Source organism: Melospiza melodia, chromosome 21, assembly GCF_035770615.1.
Source record: "Melospiza melodia melodia isolate bMelMel2 chromosome 21, bMelMel2.pri, whole genome shotgun sequence".
Classification (NCBI taxonomy): domain Eukaryota; kingdom Metazoa; phylum Chordata; class Aves; order Passeriformes; family Passerellidae; genus Melospiza; species Melospiza melodia.
Window position 1 is genome coordinate 10,466,796 of NC_086214.1, and position 27,102 is coordinate 10,493,897.

A 27,102-nucleotide genomic window follows, 5' to 3' on the forward strand; every position below is an offset into this window, starting at 1 on the left:
GTGTTTATGGAAGGACCAGCTGTCCTGGTCTGTGACAGCACCTTGCCTTGTACCCAGTTATCTTCTTTGTTTACTTTCTCTCCATTCCCTTGTTCTGCTGTGTGGCTTTTTGTCAGGCTGGGTGACTCCCCAAGGCTTCTTGCTGTTGGTTTGTAAGATTGTTCCTACAGAATCTCACAGAGTTCTCCTGGATTTTTCTGTTTGTGTTCGGTTTTATTTTCTGCCTCAAGTTCTTCCTACTGGCATCAGTTTTGTCAGGTTTATACTTGCTCAAATAAGAATCTGACCTGTGGACTGGAGGGTTGGACACAGCTTCTTGCAGGAGTGGGAGTGTTCTTCTGCACTCCAGGGAATTCATTTGCAAGCTCAATTTAAGCATTTTTTCTTTCTTTCTTTTTTTTTTTTTTTTTTTTTTACTGATTGACCAGAAAGACTTTGAATTGCTTTCTTTCAGGCCTCTTTTCAAAAACTATGGTGATACTGCCACTTTTTAATTACTTCTTTTCTCAAGGGTAATTATCTATGTTGTGAGCTTCAGAAGCTTATTTCTGAGTTATTTATGCTGAATCCAAAATAGCTAATTTGCTTACGTTTACTCTATTTATTGTTCTGGGACAGAATTGCTTAGGGGTCAAGAAAAGGTTTCTTTAAACTCAAGTCCCATTAGGATATCTGACTAATTTTTTTTTTTATGGGCAGCTGGAGTTTCCCAGTATTTTTGCCTCTAGACTTAATTGACTCTCATCAACTGGCCTCTTGCTAACCTCTTCCTGGCCAGTGTGCTGCCAGCACAGCATCTCCCACACTGGATCCCTTGTAAAATGTGCTCCTTGCTTGGAGAGATGTGGCCATGGAGAGCTGGCTGTAGGTGATGCACTCACAGAATGCTTGTTAATGTGATGCTTTACATTAATAAAGGAAAAGAGCTGGCAACGACTGTGAACTTACTGAATTGCGAAAGAAGGGCGACAGAAGATTTCATTTTTTCCAGTTGCCTTCCTCATAGCTTTGCTAGCCTAAGGAATCACTAAATTTAGAGCTGACCTTCTTAATAAATGTACCAGAACTATCACAGGCAAAGACATCCAGGAGATGTTAGTGTTGAACATGTTAAGGAGTGGTGAGCACTTCTTGAACATTCATTTGAGAAATGAATGTTGGCTATTCTTCAGCTGTTCCATAGGTCTAATTTTTGATCTTGTGGGATATTCTGCTTTAAATAGTAGGAGGAAAAAAGCAAGATTTTTTTTAGTATTAATTTTTCTCAACTACATCAGTATTGTCTTTTATATATGTTGTTTAAGTGGTAGGGTCAGTGGTAGATTTGGTGTGAGTGATATTGTAAAAATTGCCAGTTAACAAAACTAGTATTTTCAAGAATACAGGTAGTGTTTGCTTATAACTGACATGTGAAACCCGTCAAAAGAGATTTAGTTTGTTCAGAATATCTTGTCTTTAACACAAGAACACACATTATCTTTTAAATTCTTAGAAAACTTGAAATATCATGGAAATAATTAAAAATAAATATTTACACCCAGCACAGAAACACAGATCCTGGGCTTGTCAGAAAAGGTTTGGGAAATACAACTTTCTGACCCTTTTGTTAGTGACATTCCTGGAAAGTAAACACCCCAGCAGAACAGCTCAGCTGGATCAGAAAGTGTGCTGGGGTAAGTAATTCAAGGAGTTGATGATGGACATTTTAGTGTCAGAATCTTGAGAGGAAATCAAAGTAAGGCACAGAGTCTACAAGTACACGTATAAGAGAAATGCAAGCAGTGCTCGAACATAAAAGGGTCTTCCTGAGGCTATTCTGTGAAAAAGTATAATGAAAGAAAAAAACAGAAGTAGAAAAGCAGAGAGGGAAAGAAAAAAAAAAACTGCATAGAGGTTTTTTCAGGATAGAACCATTCCTCAAAAATCTTTTAAAAATAAATTGAAAAGGGAATCTTATAGGAATGGTAGGCTTGTTCCTTGTCAGATGAAGAAAGAAGGACTGAGCGGGGAAGAAAAGCCTGTTTGAACATAGATGCTCACACAGACAAAAAATTGCAAGAATTCACTGTAATATCCAGGTGCAGATTCATCTTATCCTTCTAATCTATTCCTTCTAGAAATACCTAGGTGAGGGAATGTGAAAGATAAAGGGGACAGCATTTCATGCCTGTTCTTTGCTGAACTCCTGTGGAGAAGGTTCTCTGTTCCTGTGCAGGAAGCAGAACTTTGTTACAGAGGTGTACATGGGCTTGGAGACCATGTGAAGTGCCCTTGCTGCTATAAGGCAAGTGATGGAAGTGTCTGAGATCTCACCTGCTTCAGGCTTTGGCAGCAGAAGGGTCTTCTCACCTGGAAATGAAATTAATCTGTCTTTCCCCTTCCCCTGGAGACTGGCAGAAAGCAAAGGAGACTCTCATGTACATGGGCTTGGAGTGAAAAGCAGTGTGGAAAAGAATCTCAGTGGGGCTTCCCATGTTCCACAGGTACCTTCCACAATCCACTTTGCTCATCCCATTCCAGGTGGCTTTGTTCTGCTTGCAGTTGGCATTATTTTAGGATGATCAGTTTGGTGACAGCTTTTTGGATATTTTTCTGAGTATTTAACATTTTTCTAACAGTTTCGTGTAGAATGTCATTCATCTGCATTTCCCTTTTCCTTTGTGACTGACAGCCCTGGTGGATCCAGCGTGGAGAACAAGTGTACTGAAAAGAATGATTTTAAGATCATTAAGAGAAAGGCAAGTTCATTACTTTGTCAGCACTTTTTTTGTCTGAGCTGCAGCTCACAACTAAGTGGTACAAGTAAGTTAGCAGAATCCCAAGGGAGATGTTCCTGAGTGCCCTTTGTCCCCTTTGCAGGGCATGGGAGAAGTTAAATGCCCCTTGCTGCATCTCCAGCCTTTTCTTGTTTCATTTCTGGGGTTTTTTGGTTTTGTTGTTTTTTGGTTTTGTTGTTTTTTGTTTGGTTTTTTTTTTTTTCCCCTTAATTGCCACTCTAGGAAAAATTCCAAACTGCAGAACTAGGAGGAGAAAAAATAACATGTTGTTAGCTTGGTGGGAGAGGCTTAGCCCAGTGCACCAGGAGTCTGTGATATGGGGTTTTGCATGAGTCAAGGGACTGCAATTCCTGTCTGTTCTGGGAGGTTTGAGGTGCTGATGGACCTTCCATTGTGACAGTCACTGGGACACAACTGTCTTGCTGCCATCTGCCTGGGGTCACTGAGGGTGGACAGGAAGCTGACTTTGAGCTATTCAAGGAAACAGCCACCTTCTGCTGTGAGCGCAGTAACTCTTCTTCCATGTGTTCAGAGCATGTTAAGGCCCTTGAGAATTACCCTGCTTTTGTCAGAACAGGAAAAAAGGGGCTGGCTGGGTGGAGCAGAGCCTGGGTTAAGAGGTTTGAAGAAATGCAAAGCAATAAAAACCAGTGTATATAGTTTTGACAGGCTTGCTGGAAAGGAGGAGTGTGGTGCAGTGATCAGGAATGTGCTTTCCCAGGATCCATGAAGGACCCGATGGACCTGAGTCCCTCTGTGTTTGCTGAGCTGTGCAGAAGGATGGGGACAGTCTTGGATCTGACAGTCTCACACTGGCTGCAGGTTCCCTGAATTTCAGGGGAGCCACCAGAACTCCTTCTGTCCGTGCCCTTGTGGAAAGGCCCCACCACTGCTGGCACCTGGCTTTGGGAACAGTAAATAAAGTGATGGGACCTGTAGTGGGTAATTCCTGCCCTTTACTTTTCTGGGTAAGGTAACTCCATGCATAGAATTTATCAGGCTAAAGTTTTAAAGGCTGATTTAAATGCAGATAATAAATTTAAATCGTGGTTAAGTGGCATCATTCCTAAAGTGGCATATATCAGCACTGCCTGATAGTTGTTCATGCTTTCTGATGCTGGACCTTAATCATCTTTTCTGCTGTGTTCCCATGAACTGTACAGCCCTTTCACTTCCCATTCCAGGTTAAACTCTTACTTTTCTTAGACCGCTTTAATCTTTTTTATATTGCAAGCTTTTATTCTGAGTTTATAGAAATGGGGAGTGATTTGTCTGCTGCTTCCAAAAGAATTTGTGCTTTCAGGTCAAGTATTCAATACTACAGAGAAACTTTTAAAATTCGTTATTTTAAGCATTTAAAAAATCTAATAATTCTTTAGGCATTCTTACCATCTAGCTCTTACTTCAGGTGTAATTGCAAGTAAAAGAAAATAATTGAAAATCAGTTCTTTCAACAGTTTCAGTTTGTCATATTTAGGATAGTTGTGGAAATTTTCAGTGTCAGCTGGAAGCCATTCAGGAAATTTTTAATAGTGTGTTGAGAGGATAATTTAATCTCAGCTTCATACACTCCCTGGATCTGACCCATATGCAAGTAACAGAAAATCCCTTTTCCCATTTTTGATAGTTGTATGATGACACTCATTCCCCATCTTATTTGGTGCTTGTGCATTAGATCATGCCAGAGAAAATTACACTCAGATTTAGCAACTGTTTGCGCTACCAGCAATACAGATTCTTTTAAAAAATCTAAATATCAGTTTCTAAATGATGGGTAGTTGATTTTAGTGGTGTGAGGGGTGTTTTTGTTGGTTGTTTTATTACTTTGAATGAGAAGATCTGCGAAGAACCAGTAGTTTTTTGTGTTGAATATTCACTTTTTAGTCTTTGCTGTTAGTGTCAGCTGTGAAGATCTTAGGGGCTGTAACTGGTCTCCTGCTTGGTTTGTTTGTTTTTAAAGTGTCATATATATTCAATGAGGGAAAAACACAGAGTAGCTATGTTTGACAGCAAAGAGAAGTTTTTATAGATGTGACTGTGCTAAGTGTATGGGATACCAGATGACTATAACATAAAACAAGATTTATGTCTGGAATTGTAAATAACTTTGTTTATAGCTCAGTAATAGAGGACAGCTTTCCTCTTGGCCTCCACAGCTATTGTGGAAGCCTGTGTGGCTCTGGTTCCCAGTGAAATGGGGAGACACAGGATGATGGATGCAGAAATCTGTTTGTTGTTTCCATTTTGTGCTCACATGGTATTTGTTTAGCTCTGGTTCTCATATTTTTGTTGGATGTGTTGGTTCCTTGAAATGTCATTTGTAGGGACAAAGCATGCTGCTCTTCAGTGCTAATCATCTACAAGCAAGTGTGTGGTGTAATTTGGTTTCTGCAAACTTTTGAACTGTCTTAAGGAACTAAAAATGCTATACTATATCTCATGATTAATGTAACCAAGTACCTTCTAGTCACTGTCACTCACTGAGTTGGTCTGAATGGGAACTTGAAAAATAATATGGACAGGTGATAACCTCAGTGTGTGATTCCCTTCTCTTCTGCAGGGAATGCCAAGCACATTCTCTTTAGTACATTGGTGTATATTACCTGAAAATGGTTATCTGTGACACTGACAGATAACCAGAGTTATCTATCAGAGAGTTTAGTGTAGCGTGGACAGATTTTACTTTCTGTGAGGTCTCCTAGCATAAGACTGAAATATGCACTTTAATTATGGCAGCTGACCATTTGGAGCTTTGCTTGTTCCACTCTGCAGCATCCCAGGGGATGTTAGTCACAGGGGTGGGTCTTAACTTGAGCTTGAGATGACATGGCAGGAGGCAGAAAACTCCAAAGAGAACAGGTCTTATCCCGTCCTCATCTTCAGCTTTCTTGTGTCAGAGGTTCGAGGGGTGTGTGTGTACCTTTAATGTAGCCATAATTACAGGGATGTAACATCTTATCGATTCATAGACTTTTGTGGATGTGTGCATGTGGTTTCTGCTAACTGATAGTTGTTCAGATGAAAGTAATGTGATAAAACATTTTGGCCTGTAGTCAGTGTCATTTACACCAGTAATGGTAGCCACTAAGTGTAGTGAGTTCAGACTACTATGTGGAAATAGTCCTGTGCTTTGGTCATTCCCTGGTTTGCTTTGAATCTTTCTCACATTCCTACTCCACCTTATTGGTTAAGATTGAAGTCCTGGTAATTGTGTTAATGCAGTGCAATATTATCTTTTCATATGAGTGACACCTAGGAAAAAATGTGGGTTTATTTTTTCTAATTTTAGCAGCCTGCAAGGTGGCCTGTAGGTAGTCACACAAACTCAGAGGGTGCTGTATCCTGTTTGCAGTGCCTGTCCCTTGGCCAGAGCCAGGATCCAGCCACCTGATCTGATCTGAAGTGAGATGATCAGTCCCATCCACTGGGAACAATTGTATTTAACAGTATCCTGCACCAATCCAAAAACCCTGTAGTGAATAGATTGCACTGGTGGAAGAATGTAAAATACTCAAGTGCAACTTGACTGTACTTCAGAAAAGCAGCTGCCTGCTGGTGTGTGATTTAATTTTCAGGGCAGTTTAGTTGTGGGGTTGATTTTTTTGTTTTAATCCTAAGTCTCGCTTGTATTTTTAATACACTTAAAATAATGCAATGGCTGCTTTGTGTGCCACTTCTCCTGCTTTCCATTTCCCCACAGCATTCAGGTGTCATTACTGCAAGGCAGGAGGCAGAGCTCTGCTGCTGGCACTGCTGGGCTTTGGCAGGCAGTGCCTGTTGTCTGGGTAAAAAGAAGAGGGAATTTAATATTGTAGCATCCATAAAAATTGGAGCACTTCATTAAGTGAGACTGTGTAAAGATTTCTTATGGATGGAATTTACATTAATGCATTTTACTGCTCCATCTGAGGAGATCAAATGATAAGCACAGTGTCATGTACACGTTTGTGACTATTCTGTTAAATAGATTTTAATACTTAATAGGTTTTTTTTTCTCATGCATTTCAAAGCAGCAATTATTTCCAAGGATAAAGATAATGAAATTTTTCTTGATGTTCTCAAGAATAAAGGGGGGAAAAAAATGTATTTTAAGGTGTATCACGGTAGGTGAGGAGTTCTGCTCTGTCCCATCCCACGCCTGTGTGTGTTGTCAGTGGGCCTGGTAGGAGTTTCAGCTGCTGGAAGAAATGTTCCTGTTGCTGACATTTCAGAGCCATGCTCAGAAGGGACAGCAGGAATGAGTTTGGTGGCTGGTTTGGCGTGGGGGGTCTCTGGGGAGGGGGAGCAGGCTGTAACCCATCTCAGCTTTTCCCCGCGCGCTGGCTCTCACACGCACGCTCGCTCACAGGGACATGTGACTTTTGGCCATATTAGCAGGTTTATCCAAGCCTAGCCCCTCTGACTAACAGATGTAGGGAAAAGGGCATTCTGGGATTGCAGCAGTTGCTTTTGAACAACAATGTCCTTTTTGTAAGAATCTGATGCTTCTTAAAAGATGGAACATGACATCATTACCGTCGATCCAAGAAACATTCCTTCAATAACACTGAGTGTGCTCTGGTTATCAGCTCCCTTCCCCCAGCTCCTTTCTCTTGCTTTTCTGACATGCTTTTTGTCTATTGTTTTGTTGGGGGCTGTAAATGTGAAACAGTTGTCTTTCAGTGTTACGTGCTTGCTAGAGCTGGAATCAAGTGGAATATTGTTGATATATGAAAAAGAAAAATAGCAAAAACCCCACTGTTCCTCCAGCTTTCATAAATGTAGTGTGCTTCAGGTATGGGCTGAGCTAGAGCTAATTATTTCCCTTCCCACACAGTATTAGTTATGGTGTTATGCAAGGGAAGGTGGGGATATCACAGTCCCGATCCTGTGCATCCCACTCGGCCTCCCTGGCAGCTGTGTGCAGATGCTGGTTGTTCCAAGGCTCCTGCAGTGATCCTGCATCATAGGAAAAGTGTGAGTGCTCAGCAGTGCAGTGTGGCAGGGCTGTGAGCAGCTGCATATTTTCTGTATGTGTGTCTTGTTCTTCTGCTTGGTCCACCACTGGGATTTCAGTGTCAGCTTTTCCTTCTCCCCTGAGAGCGGGCGATCACGGAAATGCATTCTGGGTTGCATTATAAATCTCTTTGAATGCTGACTGCTTGGAGGAAAATGCTGGATTTTCCTTCCTTTCTGTGCTTTCTCTCTCCCATGCCTGTCTTCCTCAGAAAAACTGGAGATTCCTGTGGAGTTTACAGCCAGGTACATCTCGGCTGTGTTTCACAGCCAGGCTCTGCAGCAATGCTGGGAGGTCTCTAACGAGGAGCAGGCAGGCTGTGGGACTTGCACATGCTGCAACTCTCCAGAGAGGAGAACCACTGAGCACAAACATGCAGGAATATGTCTTTTTCCATCCTTGTAGGAATTGCTCTGTAGGGACTGGAAAACAAATGATTCATTGATGGTCTAGAGGCTTGGAAAAAGGTGGAGTTTATAGTGTCCAGAAAGGGAGGAGAAATGGACAGGGCCTTCTGATGTGTTGTTTAAACTTAGGCTTGTTGTCTTTCACATCTTCATAGTGGAAATAAACCTCCAACTTTTTTAAAAAACAAATTTGATATATGAAATAAAAATGAAAAAAGCACAACTCTTGTCCAGACAGATTTTTTTTTTGGAAAGAAGAGAGATATGTGATTAACTGTTTGCCAGTGACAGAATTGTTTTTATTAGTGATAATTTACAGGGATTTGATAGGAAATCCTAAGACCTCCCTTTAGGAGCAAAAGGGCTTTTTATTTGTAGTGGTTTTTTGGCATCACCTGTTGTAAAAATATTGTAAGATTTTAGCACAACTTAACGTTATACTTTTATTTTGGATAGATTCCAAGACACAAAGCTTGTAGTAAATGAAAGTGAACTCATGGTGCAGACAGAAAGAATTTTATACATTCCCAGTTGTGTCTGAAGTTGCAAGTTCCTCTGAAGAAAGGGTTTGCCAATGGCCTATTGTCCATTGTCTCAAATGCCAGTCACAATTTCAATGTGTGTTTGCCTCTGCTGAAGCAGAGCAGAAGGAGGAGCAGCGGGTGTGGAATTGGGTATCTCCTCTTCTGGATGCTGTTTCTCTGAGAAAGGGATTGCAAGTAAACCTCTGAAGAGCAGGCACTTTGTGATAGACAGCACAAAATCCAAACAGTTTTTTAGGACACGGTGGGTGTAGCTCTTCAGAGGGAGGGTGTCACAGTAATGTGGACTCACTGGTGATGAACTGGTCAGAGATTCTCTGGCTGCTCTGCAGGTGATGGAGCAGATGCTGGAGCATGGAATGCGCCTCATTTTGTGTTTTGATTTTGGTCTCTGTCCTAGATGAGGTCCTTGACTGGTGTCACAGTGGGGCTGTGACATTATCCCAGCACCAGGGCTGCCTGCTCTGGAGGAAGTAGAAGCTGCTTTGCTCTGGCTTGTTTGGGGCTCTTTGAGCAGAGGATAAGCAGTGAAGGATTGCAATCTTTTCCTTGCAGTAATCCATGCTGAAGAGGCTCCATTCATACAGATGAGCCAAGGGTTGAAGCAGCACTTTAAACCCAGATAGTCGGTCGGCTGACTGCCCAGCAGGATGCCATCAACCAGCCGAGCGGGCAGCCTGAAGGACCCCGAAATTGCAGAGCTCTTCTTCAAAGAAGATCCAGAAAAGCTCTTCACAGATCTCCGAGAGATTGGCCATGGAAGCTTCGGAGCAGTTTATTTTGTAAGTAGCAGCACGACTTGTGAATTTTAGCTGTGTTTCTTTTTAAACTGTGGGTGTAGACTTTTTTGAGCATAATGAGGAAAAGAAACTAACTACTGTGACTTTTTTTGTGTGGTGTTTGGGGCAGAGATGTTATCTTGTGTGTTTGTATGGTCTCAATCCTTTCACAAACTTGCAGTCTCTGAGAGCTGTTTGCATACAAAAAAAAACCCTGGAAACTTTGTCCTTGCCCTTTAGGTGCATCATTATGTTGCAGGCAGGGATTTATGTGCAAATTAAAACGTGGACTTCTGCTCCATCAATTCTGACTGGCAGTGCACTTCTCTTGGTCTGATCATCTCCTTATCACCTCTTGTTCCTTGAGAGAAATTGAGTTCTCTTCCCCTTTGTGCATACCCCGAGGCTCCCTTAAAGCCATTCTTTATGTTTGACACCTGAGTGTGGGTGCTTTTGTTGTCATTTGTCCTGTCACATCCATTCCTACTGCAGGCAAGAATCCCAGTATCCATCTGCATAATACTTACCTGACATGAAGGGATCCTCATGGCAACCTCAGTGCAGCTTGCTGTGTGCTAACCAAATATTGTGGGGCCTTCATTAAAAAACACTTTCCTCAGAAAACCTTTTCATGTTTATAATTATAGGAGGTGTGGCCAAACCTGCCAATTTTCCTTCAGAAAGCCATTTGTGTCACTATTTTATGAGATGCCTATTCAGTGTTAATAATTGCAGCAGACCATGTTGGGAACCTTCCAGCACAAATTTAATGCAGCACAGATGAACTAATTAGGAAAAGCTTCTTAATTTTGTTCCCTGCTTAAAACTATGAGCCACCACTGTCTGGGAACAGATCTGGGGGAGGAAGTGTTTTTTAACGAAACAGTCTTCACCTGTGGCCTTAAATTCACCTCACTTTGGTTAAAGAGTGAATATCAAGGGAGGGAGCTGACAGATCTATCTTCCTGCTATGTGGAAATATTATTGAAGAAATTTTGTGGAAGTTTTTTTGGAACACTGTATCTTTCAGAGGCACGCATGGACCACACAGATATGGAAACCCAAAATGCAGCTGCAGATAGGCTGTGAGCTGGAGGCAAACAGCATTCCCAAACACCAGCAGGAAGCTGCCATGGGGTTTTTGTAGCCTGCCTGAACTTTGTCCTTGTGGTAAGGGCTGATGGCCCATTACCAGCTCCATCTCCAAAGCAATTGCAACTCAGAGGCCATTAATTTCTAGTCATTCTTTCTCTTTTTCCCCCACCATTTTAAATCACCAGTTCATTATAGATCGGTATTTACTCACTATAGAGTGCAATTACTTGCTGGCATTCGGATTGTGCTTCTTTGTCAGAAAGTACCTCTGATTTGGCACTTGCATAAAGACAAGTCGAAGCAGTGTATCACACAACCCCAGCCCATGTAAGGGCTTCATTTTTGTCAAGAGAAGGTTTCTGATAAGGGCACTCTGTTGCTGTTTCTGTGTTAGGAAGTTTAAACCTCTAAGTTTTGTGTTGTGTCTTTTTACTACTAATGGTTCTGAGATGTTGAATCTGAAACTGCTCCATGCAATGTGCCCCATCCTTCAAAGAGAAGCCCAAAAGATCAGAGAGACAACTCTGGAGAGGGAAATTTAATGTGAAAGCATGAAGAACTGAAACAGGGGAGTCTGTCTCTTGGGTGCTTTATTCCTCTGTAAAGCTAGAAATAAAACTTCTTAAGTTTCTTGACAAAATTTTCATTCTCTACTGCAAACAATTACACTTTCTCTAATTAACATAATACTGGATTATAGTTAATAACTGCTTTAAATGATATTACTGAAGCCAGTGACATACTCCACTTTTTCTTTGTGCATACTTTGCCTGTATCAATGCTGAAGCTACTCTGGTCACCAGATGTTGATCCTTTGTGTGGAGTTTTTGGAAGAAAGCAGGATATATGTGCATACATGTCTGCCATGAAACAAGCCTTGCTCATTTGGAGGGTTAAAGGGAGCTGCCCTTGCACATCTTCCTGGCTTTTGTCTAGGAATTGTTTTTCAATTATCCCAGACCACAGGGAAACTTAAAAAAGCAAATGCAACTCTGTGATTTTAATATTTCTGGGGTGTCAGCCAGGACAGTTCTCCCTCTCTAGGACTGTAGGTGTTCAGCAGACTCTGTCAGGTGTTGTTTGCTTGGGTTTTCTGATGCAAAGCATCCTCTCTCCAGGCAGCTTTCATGGCATGCAGCCTGCACCAAAAATTTGATTGATAAATAGATGTGGGGGTAATTACCCAATAGAAAATCCATATAATCCTGAAATCTCTCCTACCTAATTTAAAATAGAGTTTAGGGTTTTACTGATAGTTGTACCCATATTCCTTCCCTTTTAGCAGTGATCCCACCAATGGGTGATATATATTGATCTTACTCCTGTCTCTTTGTTTCTGTTGCATCCTTCATAGCAAAAAGTTCCTTTCATTTTTTTTTCCTTTTATAATTGATATGAATTTTGCTGGTTCACCTCATGGTTTTAGTTTCTTAGAAACTGCAAGTCTGGCACCTCTGAATCATTTTTGGTATTATCCTTACCCTACTCCCTGCTCTGCAGTGTAATAATAGCTTTTGCTTGACACAGGAAACCTACTACACTGGAACACTGCAGATGGAGCAGAAGAATAACCCACTCTCTTTTGTTAGAGCTGGGTTCCTTCTGCTTTACTGTAGTATTTTGCTTCCCTGCTTTATTGGCAGTTCTTCACACAGTTGAATGTTTCAGAGATTGTCTTTAGTCAGTAAAGATCTAGCAGTCAGAATTTTATTCTTTTTGTCTCAAACAACAAAAATAATCACACACCCCCCCCCCCCCAACTTTACAGGTACTGTCAGTGAGAGGATCCTCTGAAACAGAAAGAAAAGTAAAAATAGTATTGGTTCAAGCTTATCATAGCCAGTTGAAATAAAGACTGGCAGGGAATTCTGGGAATCTCTTTAATGAACAGCAGAATTAAAACATGACTGAAAAATCTTTTTACAAAAGGCAGAGCCCTAGTACTTCATTAATCCATGTTCTGGATTGTGCTTGATAGTACAAATATATTAAAAATCAACATTTTCATCAGTCATCTGTGAATGCTGTGGTGCACATGATTCTGATTTATATCATTTGGCTTCATGTCCAGGTTGATTATTATTATCAGAGAGACTCAGAGGTCTTTTCCTCCACCACCCTCCTGTGCTGCTGAAATCTCTAACAGAGGAAATCTGGGGTCTTATTTGGAGCCATCCTTCCTGCAAGGTGCTGCCTCTTCTCCTGCTGTGGAGAATGAGCCCTTGCTTTGGTGCTGAATTAAACAAAGCTTCTTGTCTAGTCCTTGCCTTGCATTGTTGCTGTCTGAAGTCAGGAAGTTTGCCTTTGAAGTGTGAAAAACCATGTACATTTATGGTGCAGTGTAAATAACAATACTATGAAACTGAGAAGCCTCATCTGAAGATGGGTCACTTGGATTGCTGCCATGTCTCTCTGTATCTTCTGCCTTCCTTTAAGACACAAAATTTTTGGGAGCACTGGGGAGAAACCTGCTCCAGACACTGGTGGCTGTCTCCAGTGCATCATGTGGCATCTTTCCTTATGGATTGAATGGAACTGGGTGGCTGAGCCTTGCTTCTGTTTCATGTGGAATGGACCTGGGCAGGGAGAGAAGCTGATTTAGGGAAAATCCCTTCTTGAATCAGAGCTGAGTTTTAGTTTAAGTCACAATGCTTGACTCCTGCAGAGACTTGGTGGATGCTGAGCATGGAAAAATATCACACCTTGTCTCCCTTTCACTTTGGAAAGAAATTCCTAATTTTTGCAGCAGTCACACCTCTGGAAGATATTTTAGTTTAATGTTCTGCAAAAGTTAGCTAAGAATAGAGATTATTTGATGATTGTGTGTGGTTTGCATCTTATGGGAAGCTGGGGCCTGAAGGAGCTGATGGATTGTGTTTTCCTGTTACAGGCACGTGATGTGCGCACCAATGAAGTGGTGGCCATCAAGAAAATGTCATATAGTGGGAAGCAGTCCAATGAGGTATGTAAAACATGTTGTATATTAAACCTTGATCATTGCAAATAATTGCTATATTGGGATGGTTTTAGTTAGCTTGGGTTCCTGCAGGAGAAATATTTTCTATATATTTTCTATAACTGCAAATGTGAATAAGAGTACTGTGTAAATAAATCAGTGTACTGTTCCGTGTATTTCTGTGTAGTCTGCTCCTGAAAAAAGAGAGGTGGAACTCTCTTCTTTCAGATACAAAGGGCTCTTTTTGGGACCACAGAAATGTGTAGACAGGAAAAAAAATTAAAATGATGAGTTTGTATGTTGGTGTCTTACTGCCCTTAAATGTTCCATTTTAAATACGTTTCCAAAATCCAGGACAAAGGAATGATAGAAATGGATGCAGTAGTGAGAGGGAGCCTTCCTTGTACCAAGTAGTGAGGCAGAATGCATCTCTCCCTGAATGACTGTGCTGATGAGCAGCTGAAACAAAGGCAAAAGAATGGTGAATGAATGAGTGTGAAAATCTGAACAGCAGCATAATTCCACAAGAATTGCCAGAGCCAGGGATTAAGGCAGTCTTTGCAGAAGGGTCTGTACAAGTGGGCCTCTGAGATTTGGACATTAAGTGTTTTTATGGCCACCCCAGATGTGTATCCTTTCCCTGGGATGCTTAGCAGAGAGAGTTGATTTTATACTTGAAACATTTAAGTGCTAATACAGATTCTTGAAAAGCCCAAGATGACACAAGCAGCTAATTTGGTATTATTTCTGGTAAATAACATCTATCAAATCATGGCATGATTTTTCAGCAGAAGTATTTTTCATAGGCATGTTGTCCAAAGCATTTATGGTTCCCTCCCTCCATTCTCTATATTCCAATCTTAGCAGCAGCCTTGCTCTGATGAGTTCGACTAACAGCTCATTGCTTTCTGTGCCTGCCTTTTGTGTATTGATCATCTGCACTCCAAGGGGCTGAACTATTCCTTCCTCTGTGTGTGTGTCTGTGTAGGAGGTAGAGGTGGCAGTGTCTCTCCAGCAGTCCTGAATTCTAGCTTCAGAGTTAAATTTGCTGTGCCTGTTTCTGTTTTGTCGCTGCGGTGACTTGTTTAACTGTGTACTGATGAAAGAATAATTTGTACTTGCTACTTGTCCTACTGTTTTAATTACTGTGAGCTATAAATACTCTATTCACATGAATGAAACAAACTGTGCATGCTTCAAAAATAGCTTTTGTTTGTCTTCAATGCGTATGTTTCTTTATTTTGAAGAAAGTAATAAGAGCAGGATTAAAACACTTTCTATTTCACATCCATATTTATTTGTTTTGTTCAGAAGTTCACTGGAGTTATGATAGAGCTGATGTAACGAAAATTGATTAAGGGCATTCTGGTATCATTTAGTTTCATAATAAGATATTATCATTGGTGGGAAAAAATTATTCTCTCAAATAATGTCATATTTTGTACTAAGAATAGGTTTAAAACCTTTGAAAAATGTAGTACTGTGCTCTTAATGTGATCTTGGAGCTTTTTTTTTATGCAGGAAATCATGAATATTTCTTGACTAATACATGACTTCTCTCTTCCCAGTATAGAAATTTAACATGATGCTTTCTTGGTTTGGCTTTTATTGCTTAGTACCTCAGAGCCTTTAAGGCTGAAGGTAAAAGGCAACGAAGTCACTCCAGTGTCAGTGAGAGGGTTTGTGCTATAGCTGCACTGTGTCATTCTATAGCCATTCTGGTGTTGAGAAATGCTTAATGTAGTCAATCAGCTGCCTCAGTTGTGGGATTCTGTGTTCCCTGGTTTCGTGTGTTTCTCTAACCCTAAAATTGTTATTGAGGTTTTGCACATGTTTTCCAAAGCCTTAGGGTGGATGGGCCTTCTGTGAGTACTGCCCACATACCAACACGTGAGGAAGAGTGTGCTGAGAGATTAACAGGACCTGGAAACCAACTTTTGAGCCTTTTGGTGTTGGATTCCTCTCCCTCTGGTTAACTTCACAACTGATACTGTTGCTCAAAAACATTTACAGTGTCAACACTCTTACATTTATGGCTGCATACTTAAATGGTTTCAGCCACTGCAGTTGGTATTGAAGGTACTTTCTGTGGTTGTAGTTTTGCTGTGGCACTCTCAGACTCTTGCCTTTATTACCTGAGGAGAAGTGGATGTGCAACACATGGGGGGAACTTGGAGGTCTCCAAGGCAAGTAATGTCAGTATCTAGGCACACGTTGGAACTTGACATTTTGGCCTCTTCTGTGCTTTAAAGTTGCACTAACAGAGCTCCCCTTATTATAAACCTGGCTTTGTTTTATCTGTTTATATTTTTTCTCCAGCAGAGCCGTCCCTTTATCTAGTAGGTAACTAGTTTTAAATTGGCCCTTGTAAAGATTAAACTAGTAATAGAGAAACGTTATCAAGAATGTGCTCAGATAGTTGGCAGCTGATAAAGGGAGCCTCATCCAGTGTAATATAGTGACTAGTAGGGGTAGGTCTTTATAGTAACAAGAGCTGAGAGAGGCAGCTGATCCTACTGAAGGACACTTAGCACCCACATCTCTTTCAGGTTGGGGTGTATGATTTGACAACAGAATTGGTATCCCTTAGTAGAGGATCACTTATTTTTTGAGGACTTGCTCAGATGTTAAGTGTTTGCCAGTATATCCTATGCACACATACAAATATATAAACATAAAGCATTGCATTGATGAGAAATCCTTGCATTGAGTCTAATTGATCAGCAACTTATTTTGTGGGTCTGCTGAGGAGTTAAGCAGTGAATATCATAGTGTTGATACAAACTTACTTTGATTTGAACCTTGAGATAGTTTTGCCTCTTGAAATAATTAAACTACATAGTAACAACAACAAGAACAAGGTAACAGTTCTAAAAAGTCTTTCTGTTTATTTTATTCCCTACAGAAATGGCAGGATATTATTAAGGAAGTCAAGTTCCTCCAAAGAATAAAACACCCTAACAGTATAGAATACAAAGGCTGCTATCTGCGGGAGCATACAGCATGGGTAAGCAAATGCTGCTCTGCACTTCTCTTCCTTGCTTAAAGGTGCTTTGAAATCCCTCCAGCTGGATTTTGGGAGGCACCTGAGCACTGGTGTTGTACAGACAGATGAGCATAGCCAAGGGCCTTGCAGGTGCTCAACAAACTGAATGTACTTTCTGGAGCCAAGATTTAAGGAAATTTGCCTTTTTGCTTAGATTTAAGTGTTGCTGTTCTAGTGTATTTAGCTTGATAAACTGAGTATTTGAAATAATGTGCACCCATCACTAATAAAGTTTTGTAGTGCAATATACTAAAGAAATCATATTACTGAACTAATAGTTTAAGTTGTAAGTACTGTTTTGTGAGTTAGCTTCAATAAATCTGTAGGGCAAAGTTTTAATTTCTCTTTTTGAAATCTGTCTGGGACAGAATCTTAAGTAAATCCCTAAATAGCCCTTTAATACTCTGATAAGCTTGTTAAGTGCAGTTTAACATTCCTGTTAAGTATGTGCATATAAAATATGATATGTAATACAATATCTAACTGGTCATGAATGTGCTTTGGCCTTCCTTGCAAGTGGTGTTGCTTGGTATCTTACTGGAGGGTTATGCTTAATTCCACTTAGAGCTGTACTTGTGGGAGGGGTCAGTGCTGGGATGGAGTTTATGTTATAATACAAGCAATATTTGCTTTGTTATGGCAGCCTGCACTGTGTGTTCCAGGAATTAGTTCTGGATTTCTCCATACAAGTCTAGAAAACATTTATTTACTATTACAGATTTTCTAACTACTTTGATTTCTTCCTATAACAGCTTGTTATGGAATATTGTTTAGGATCAGCATCAGACTTACTAGAAGGTAAGTGAGTCACACATATTTATTTGATGGAAAGTCAGAAGTAGAGTACTGAACTAGGGGGTTACAGCATTACAGAATTTTCCTTGAATTTATAGTTTTGTTTGGGGCCAGAGCGTGTATAAATAGGTGCAGTTTGTCAAATTCTTGCATAGTTGTAGTGGGTTTTCTGTAGAATACTGATTTTCCCAGGTGTGCTTAGTTTCTCCCTGGTTCTTACTGTTTTAAAGTTGTCAGTCTGCTATTTGTTTGCTTCTGAGTTTTAGGTTCTCCTGCCACGACAGTTCAAGATTTACTTCTGAAAACCCTTGCTGTTGATCCAAATGCTTACTAACAACTCTAGGCCTGTTGACTAGAATAGCACTACAGCAGTGTTAGGGTTGTGCTGATGAGGTCTTTCATTAAATGGTCATTTTTCTATCAGGCTTCTTAAAATGGCCTGGCTTTGAAGATTTCTGTATGGCCAGTAAGTTGTTCCTTGCTGAAGGAAGCATTTCAGGACCAAAAGCTGAGCTGCCAGAATCTGATCTGTGTTGCTAAAATTTATTTGTGTATGAATTGCTGTAAATTTCTGGGGTTTGGGGTTTTACCTCATTAATGGAAAACTCAATCCTGAATCTCAAGAAGTTACTTGGGAGACTGGTCACATAACTGACAGGAATGCAGTTTATGGTTGGAGAGTGGTCTCTCTGGTAGTAAATAGCTGCTGGTTTACAGTTAGAAGATTACAGCTGATTATAGAATGTACTCTGTGAACTATTTTTACATTTGCTTCTCATACTGAACCCAGTGAAAATGGACTTTTAGTATTTCTGTTTACATTGTTAACAGTACTGGCTTGCATGCTGCAAACTGTATTGTTTTCTGTAATATTGAATTTCACATAAATTCTTTCCTTAAGTTCATAAAAAGCCATTGCAAGAAGTGGAAATAGCAGCAATTACCCATGGTGCTCTCCAGGGATTAGCATACTTGCATTCTCACAATATGATCCATAGGTGAGTAGTTACACTTTTGCTGTCTCATACACATAATTTGTTTTGTTGATTGTATCCTCTCCATCCCAAATTCTACATTGTAAGCAGAGATTTGCTTTTCACAGTATCCATATACTCCAAACAAGTTATTTGTAGTAGTCTAAAAACTAGCAAGACTAACATGTAAGACAAAAGAATCCAAAATCAAGGACCACTTTAAGCAATTAACCTAATGGTTAAAGACTTGGTGTTTGGAGGAAATGTGAATATTTTGCAGCTTGAACATGTGAATATTGGTGTGTTTCATAGTCTGTCCAATAGGGAGTTTTCTTCTTAGGAGGGGAGTAATACTGACACTTGTGTTCTATCACCAGAGATATCAAGGCAGGGAACATCCTGCTGACAGAGCCAGGACAGGTGAAACTTGCTGACTTTGGGTCTGCTTCCATAGCATCTCCTGCCAACTCATTTGTGGGGACGCCATATTGGTAAGCCAAGAGATTTACTCATTTCTGGCTTTGTGAAGTGAAAGGATCATGCATTGGCTATTTAATATACTTGGGTTTATTGGAGCTAGCTTTGTAATCTTCCAGTTGTGGTGATGATTAAAATGTACTTTGTTAGAAAAAAACAGTTTCAATAGTAAGCAGGCTCTGAGTTCTAAGAAATTGTGTATCCCTGTGTTTGTATTCACAAAAAGTAATAAAAACATTTTGCTTTCTGCTTAGACTGACCTAAAGTGATAGAGGTGGGATTGAATCATCTGTAATATATTTTAATCACTCCCCCCAGTGGTTTAAACAATTCATGTATTCTCACCATGTCTGGTTGTTGAAATAACTGAAGTGTTTTTTCTTCCATAGGAAAGGCCAGGTTCACTGAACCACCCCCTTTGCAGATCCCTTGTATGCTTTTGATCTCTTACACCTAATCTGTGGTGTTTACTCAACTGCATGTTATAATTATTTCACCACAGTTGGTCAGCCAGCTAAACTATTGGAAATGTGGGAGGGTGAGAAGGTGATGATACTCACAAATGGAAAGCTGGGCAAGCACAGGAGAGCATCACCCAGCCTCTGCAGGCCTGCACCAGTGTGAGTGCCTGGTCTTTGTTCCCAGTATCCCATGGTCATGCCTGATAGCTTGGGGAATATTTGTTTATGGTAGCTGAAATCAGGGAAACAGCTTTTTCATACTGATAGAGATAATGTGTTCCACTGCCTATTTTGAGCACCAGTTTCTTTTCTTAGGATGGCCCCAGAAGTGATTTTAGCCATGGATGAAGGGCAGTATGATGGCAAAGTAGATGTTTGGTCTCTTGGAATTACCTGTATTGAGTTAGGTAAGTTATTTCCTTTGAAAAAAAAAATTAAAATGTTATTATTTAATACCTGGAATTTATTCAGTTGAATCACAGTGCAGAAGATTTGTGCTCCTTTTCTTGTCCTGGGTTCTCTGGGCCCTGAGCTTTAGAAAAGAGAGTGAAATGTGCTTTCTAGAATTCCAGACCAAGTCTCCAGTCTGATGTTTATGGAACTTGTGTTTTCATTACCTGAAGAAAAAGAGTTATATAGACAAAGAGAGTGATATCACTGAGGGTGTTCACATTCTGTGGGAGAGGCAGTTAACTTCTGAACTGAAAAACAGTCAATTGCTGAGCAGCTTTAGAAGTGAACCATTAAGGGTACCAGTGTGGAGATCTATTTAGTGCTATAAGTTGATATTGTTTCTGTGAAAATTTAACATACATTAAAAATTTTGCAGTGATGAAGTTCTGGAGAAGTTGACAACTTCAAAGCTGTATTCAGTGTGTGTTGCCACTTCTGAATAGACTTTTTGTTCCTTCAACAAAAAGATACGAAATAATCCAATTTTGAAGTGGTAACCTGAAACTCAAAGCCTAAAGAAATGATGGCATTGCATTGCCATAGAACAGACCCTTTAAAGCTTTAAAGCAGGATGTGAGTTTAAAGGGACAGTGTTAGTATGGCATTCTGTTTAAATTTAACACATCATGTTTTCTTGGAACAAAAACACCCTGGCTGAAGCACACCATGCACGCCACTGCTCCATGCACCTGAGGCTGTCCTCCCATCCTTGTCAGATCTGATTGCTCGTGCTCCAACCCATCCTCCATGGAGGAGCAGCCCAGCCAGGCAGTGAGAGCTCTCAGGAACACACTAATCCATGTGAACTGCACAGTTTAGCTAAAAATGCTGTCTGGCATTCCAAACTGTCAACTTCATTTTCTTCCAGGACGCGAAATAGATTCTTTCTTCAGAGCAGAGATTTTGTTTGTTGGGGTTTCTTTTTTTTTTTCCTCTTGGTTGCCAATATAAAGCAAGTTGAAGGGGTGTGACTGTCATGACAGAATCCTGCTCTGAGTGGAGTAAGGAGACTTGGCTGGCTGCAGGGCTCCAGGAATGCAGTGAGCTCATGGCCACCACACCCCCGGGAGTCCTGCACGCCGCGTTCTTGCAGGATGAAGCGTGTTGGGCTTCGTCTACGGCTGCTGCCGTGGTGGGAGGTGAGACTAGGTCAGGACAGCAGAGCAGTGTAGGCTGGGTCCATGCCTGGCTCATTTGTGTTGCTTTGAGTGAGCATGGGAAGGCAGCAGGGAAATGAGATGTCTTGTAGTCTTCTCAAATTATCACTTAAGTCTTAGAAATGGTCTTATTGAGGACTTGGTTTCGGGGTTTCCAGAAGATTTCTGTTTTATTCAGGTGAGCTAAGAGGGAAAAAAAGGTAGAGAGAACAGTCAGTTACAATAGTTTAATGAATAATCTGTCTGATCCTTGATAGCAGCAACTAGTTATCTGAAGATTAGAGGAGGTAAAGTGCTGAATTTGAGGAAAGACTTAAGTCCTCAATCTACCCGGTCTGAGGAATTTGTAGGGCTTAGTCCATCCTGCCATAGCCATGAGTGTACCATGATCTCTGATCCATAGTTCAGTGCTGCTATTCAACTCAGAACTGAGCAGACTAAGAAAAGCAGCATTTTTTTTTTTTGTTGTTGTTTATTTTTTTTGAGGAAGGAAAGTTTTCTGTTGCATTTTCAGTAGTGTAGGAACATCCTCGTGGCCTGACCAGCTTCTCTGGAATGTCTATGGCAAGGCTGAGCTTTATAAAGTTTGCCCCATAAACATTCTGATGAAGCTTCAATTTTGTTGTTACAGTGAGATCATCTCCTTCCTCATTAGGCTTTCATGCTGTGTCAGTCTATAAGAGTAATACAAGCTTGAAAGAGAGAAGAGCCAAAGAGAGAAGGCAACTCTCAAAATAGTATAAAGAGTTGGCCTGTTGCTGACTTCCTGCCCATGTGCTTAGTCAGTTAAGTGTGATTTGATGGTTCTTGTAACCAGCATTTTCTTCATCACTGCTATCCTGCTAGAAATAAATATTTCTTAGCTTTTTAGCAACTGTAGATTAAAAAAAACAAAGGGGGGGTGTATGAAGCCAGGAATGCTTAGTGGCTGAACACCCAGTATAGGGCTTACTGTTAACTTGCTCCTATTTTAGTACATTACAATGAGTCAGAGAACTCAACTATGATAAACCACGTAATTTAAAAGCTTGAGAGGACAAGGCATTTGATCTTCAAAGGGCTTTCATCTTCTGCAATGGCACAGGACATATGCCAACATATCTGTCTGATTGCAGGGTAGGGTTGGTTTGGGGTTCCATGTTCAGGCAGTAGGGATTTTGCTGATGTGGTTTTCTTTTTAAAGAGTTGTAAACTGTAAAAAAAAAAAAAAAAAAAAAAAAAGAGCAACAACATGAGACTATCTCCCAATATAAAAACTTCTTTTCTCTTGTGTGCAGCGGAAAGGAAGCCTCCTTTGTTTAACATGAACGCAATGAGTGCCTTATATCACATAGCGCAGAATGAATCCCCTACACTACAGTCTAATGAATGGTGAGTATTGCTGAGGGAGGAATGTTGGAGGGGATGGCTGTAAATGGAGTGCTTTGTCATGCTGAGTTCTTGAAATGGCTGGAGTCCTGTTGGGAGGATGTGAGCTGGAAGGTTCTCATTAGATTCACTATACATTTCGTACACAAAATTGACCAATTACTAAATATATGTTTGAGACTCTTCACTGTAGTAGGAACAGGACAGGCTGCTGGAAGAACTTAAGATCCTGTAAAAAATTCCGTCCATGGGTCAGTAAACTTATGAAGCTCCCAAGCTAGCCAAAACTGTGGGGTTTAGGTTTTTTTTATCACAAACCACACTGTCAATTTCTAAATCCTGTTTTGTTGAAGTATTGCTTGCAAGATGAAGACACAGCTTGTGTGTGGCAAGTGTCTGTTGCATAAACTTCAGAAGAATAAAGCACAGTAGTAACATTTTGTGCCTCCCAGCCTCAAAAACTGTCTTGAAAACAGCAAATACAGTAAACTAATTTCAAAAGTTAAAAACTTCCTAATTATGGTTTACTGAACCATAGTTCTTGGTCTAGGAGCTACAAGCATCCAGATGTGAGGATCTTGACTCCTTAATGAATTAAACTGGGTTGTTAACTTAGGTGGATTTTTTTCCTCTCCTTGACACAGGTCTGATTATTTTCGAAACTTCGTAGATTCTTGCCTCCAGAAAATTCCTCAAGACAGGCCTACATCAGAGGAGCTTCTGAAGGTTGGCTTGCTTGTCCTTTCTGTTTTCCATGTGCTATTAAAAGGGACTGTGCCCTGTGATGATGGTTTGTCTCACCTACTGTACAAGGTTATGGTTAATGATGCTCAAACACCTTTGAGCTGTGAGGACTGTGCTGGCAGCCCTGGCTTTGCTGCCTGTCTGCAGTGTCTCAGAGTGTTCCCCAGGTGACTTTCCAAGCCAGCCTTGGAGTTCTCAGCATAAAAGGTCACGCCACCAAGGTGACACTGGATGACCATCAACTTGTCAAGAGTTTTAGTTTGTAAACTCAATCATTCCAGTGATTATAATTAATCCTGACAGAGCTGCCATGCATTAGCTAACAAATACCTTTTGTTACTTCCCTCTGTGTTCTGTGCTATAGAGCACTCCAAAGTGCTTTATGCAGTACCTGAAATCCACTGTTGGGGAAAAGGAGGCAAAAGAAACCAGTTTTTCCTCCCTCTATTTTTCCTTGGCATGAAAAAGCCTCAGCAGTCTGCAGGTTTTTTCTTGCTTTATTTCTTAGCTTCTTTTTTAATTCTTCATTTGTGCTCCTGAGTGCTGCAGGTACTTGGCTTTGCTCACTGTAGTCTGGAGACAAAGCCAATGGGGTAGATTGTTGCAAAAGGCTGGCATGTGAACAGAACTCAGAGAAGTTGGGTGTTGGAGCTGCTTTTTTGTGTGACTTTGATGGATTTCCTTTGTGGCATCAGGTGGCATTCAGAATTTTGCTAACTTGTCATTCTCTTTACAGTGCTTCTGACATTTTGGGTTTCTTTTTATCCTGGCCCTGCTTCTGCTAAACAGTGTTTTTCCAAATTTTTTGCATTGCAGGGAAATGGATGCTATTTATGAAGGTTTTATCAGCACCTTTTTGCATGGTTTTACCTAAAAATGGCTCTGGGGACTTGTGCCTCTTTGAAAACTGTCTATTCAGAAAGTAAATGCAATTATCCAGGAAAGGTTTCGGTGTGGGTGTGTAGTCCTGCCATTTCAGAATTCTACAGATTGGTTTTATTTTGAGCAATGTGCTGCAATTAAAGAGAACATTGATGGAAATGAAACGTTTGGAAATGTATTCCTTCCATAACTATAGTCTGAAACAGCTGCATGCCACTTTACAGGGACAGGTAGGGAATGTGCCATGTTGGAAACAGCATTGCAGTTCTCCAAAGGAACAAAATGAAAGTAGTGGTGGTGTTAGTAATGACTCATGCTTCCACAGCACATTGCATCTGGAGACTGCAAAAGCTGCTTCTGACATACATAGACAGTTCTTGCTTTACCTATGGGTAAAATATAGCACCTTTGCAGAGAAATGTGGTGAATTATCTCCAAGAGAGGAGCAGAACGTGGGGAACTGTTCCAGGACCAAGCTCTAAGGTTCACAGCCTATTTTATGACTCAGAGCTGTATGATGAATATTTGATTCCCAGGCTTTTCTAAACAAGGAAATGGGATTTATACTGAGAGTTAGCTGATGAGTTAATTAACATTTGGTTAAAGATACTAGCCAGTCTAGCAGCTTTAGCTTTTATTTGGTATTTTTTGCTCTTCCCTCACTAAACCACTAGTAGATGATGTTTCTGAAGTGTAAGTTTATAGTGAGCAAGTTTTCATGGCATGTAAAATGCTGTTTCTGGGTTTTTACACCTTTAGTTTTTGGTACAATCATTCTGAAATCTATCTTGATTGCAAAGTCTGAAAATAATACCAATGTTAGCTGTGAAGATGTTCTCCTCCTGTGCAGGGAAGAGGGCTAATAAACCCAACTAGAGCTCATCACTGTGTCCTCAAAGCATGTGCATTGGAGGCATGAGAGCCACTTACCTATTTGTGTTCTGCAGCACATGTTTGTTCTTCGAGAGCGACCCGAAACAGTGTTAATAGATCTGATTCAGAGAACAAAGGATGCAGTGAGAGAACTGGACAACCTGCAGTATCGTAAAATGAAGAAGCTCCTCTTCCAGGAGGCCCACAATGGCCCTGCAGTGGAAACCCAGGAGGAGGAGGAGGTGAGAGAAATGCTGGATTTCATCACTGAACCATAGAGAATGAACTGTCATTTAAATAACCACAATTCAGATATTGCTGAAATGAAGGGAGGCTGTTTACACACCTGGCTGTAAACACAGTCTCCCTCTTTGTGCTTGGAATAAAGCTACCTCAAGGCACAAACAAGGACAAACAGGGTAGATGCCTAGTGCTGGCAAGAAGCTGTGCCATGTGTTCATGCTTGAACAGTCAGCTTCCAGTCCTGTAAATCCTCTCTTTCTTTGCCTGTTTATGAGGCTTCATGAGGACTCTTTAGCAACTGCAGTTAACCTCTGTTTTGACCATATGTACTGAGAATGTTGTTCTAAATCTAAAGGCATTGAGGTTTTTACTTGATTTATTAAAAAAAAAAAAAAAAGAAAAGAAAAGAAAAACAGGTCATCAGGGAAATGGATTTCTCTTTTTTGGGTTGAATGCTGCAGTCACCATGTGGAGAAGGAGACTGAATTCCAGTTCTCCTGTACAAAAAAGAGCCTGCAAGGTGCAGGGTCCCAGCTGAGCACTGAGGTGATTCTGGTGTCACAGCAGTTTCTGGTGACACGCTGTGGCTGATACATGATAGAATTCAGCTTGTTAACAGGCTTGCTGTTGAAAAGAATCTGACATCAGCCAGTTAATCTTGACAGGGCTGACTCTTTCTCTCCCCAGCATCCCACAAGAAAAATGTTTCATGGCAATGCCTGGAGGTTGGAAAGTGCCATGACGTGGCAGGTTGGATGCCTTTAGAGAGAAATGGAATGAATATTCCATTGGGTAATGTCCACAGGTACCTCTGGGATAGGTTTGAATTTTCTTTCTAATTCCTTTCTCCTAGGAACAAGATCATGGTGTGGGCAGGACGGGAACAGTGAACAGTGTCGGAAGCAATCAGTCCATTCCTAGTATGTCTATCAGTGCCAGTAGCCAAAGCAGTAGTGTTAACAGTCTTCCAGATGCCTCGGATGATAAGAGCGAGCTGGATATGATGGAGGGGGACCACACCGTGATGTCAAACAGCTCTGTCATTCATCTAAAGCCGGTGAGCCCTGGATTCTCACTGCAGAGCTTCCAAGGTGTAAAGTGGAGAGAATTTGGTGCAAAGTCACCTGTTCCCATTCCCAAGTCATTATCTGCAGTGTTTATTATTGTGCTCCAAATATATGAGTGTACCCTGGAGATTTGGGAAAGTGGCTGTGAAGATGGTTTATTTTTTTTAATTCACTAAGAATTATTTGACTAATGGAATTGTTTCAAAAGCAGTTTGCTTTATCAGGAGGAGTTGGAATGGGAGGTTGTAAATAGGTTTGTTTGGTGGCTATCCTTAACATGCATAGCACTGCCTTGTGGGACAACAGGATGTGTGACTTCCCCTTTTTACCTCCTTGTTAGATAATTCTTAAAGTCAGGGCCTACAGTAGGAGCTGAAATCAGTTCTGCAGCACCCAGTTTCCCAGCACTTGATTTGAATATTTTGTTAATGAATAAAGTGTAGGGGAAAAAAATGCAGCCGAAACCACTTCCCTGCTTTCCCTCTGCCAGATGAAGGGTGGGCTGGGGAGTGCCCTCTGAGCTGGGCTGCTCTTGCCATGGAGGGGTTATCACTCCATTTGCTCAAAGCACTGCTGTTTCCGTGGCTGATAATAGGTGTGGCTAGAATGTCTTGTTCTTTGCCCAGATATGCAACAAAGACACAGGTATTTCCTCAGGGAGTTAATTAGTATATCATATCTAACTAGTAATCGCTCTATGATGAATGACAAACTCAAAATAAGAATGTGGAATACACCATGACAAATTTTAAAATTTGCTTTGAGGTATTTCTGCAGTGGGTGTAATGAAAATATTCCTCTCTCTTTCAGAGCTACAAAGATGTTGTTTTTGTCTTTCAGACTTGATAAAATCTACTTTATAGCTTTTATGTTTTGTTGCAGTAAACTGTTTAAATCAGCTTTCACTTTTCCATTATTTTTCCTCATTTTCAGCTTTGGTTAGTAATCTTCCTCTTAGTAATAAAAATTCAGTATGAAATTTCTGAAAGCAAAGGTTGTAGATCAGAACT

The 27,102-nt window shown here is 40.7% G+C and overlaps 1 protein-coding gene across 3 annotated transcripts in view; it reads left to right on the forward strand.

The window, feature by feature from the left end:
- Positions 1-27,102, forward strand: part of TAOK1 (TAO kinase 1) — a 62,469-nt gene that overhangs the window by 18,526 nt on the left and 16,841 nt on the right. For 2 of the 3 annotated variants that reach the window (XM_063173666.1, XM_063173668.1), the window contains exons 1-12: positions 8,907-9,054; positions 9,278-9,504; positions 13,487-13,558; positions 16,458-16,559; positions 17,351-17,396; positions 18,295-18,391; positions 18,745-18,858; positions 19,621-19,712; positions 22,193-22,286; positions 22,928-23,009; positions 24,857-25,024; positions 25,879-26,082. In XM_063173666.1, coding sequence (XP_063029736.1) covers positions 9,373-9,504; positions 13,487-13,558; positions 16,458-16,559; positions 17,351-17,396; positions 18,295-18,391; positions 18,745-18,858; positions 19,621-19,712; positions 22,193-22,286; positions 22,928-23,009; positions 24,857-25,024; positions 25,879-26,082 — 1,203 coding nt within the window. In that variant the 5' untranslated portion in view covers positions 8,907-9,054; positions 9,278-9,372. Of the gene's footprint in view, positions 1-8,906; positions 9,055-9,277; positions 9,505-13,486; positions 13,559-16,457; positions 16,560-17,350; positions 17,397-18,294; positions 18,392-18,744; positions 18,859-19,620; positions 19,713-22,192; positions 22,287-22,927; positions 23,010-24,856; positions 25,025-25,878; positions 26,083-27,102 lie in introns of those variants that run through there. The other variant, XM_063173667.1, reaches the window with a different exon arrangement.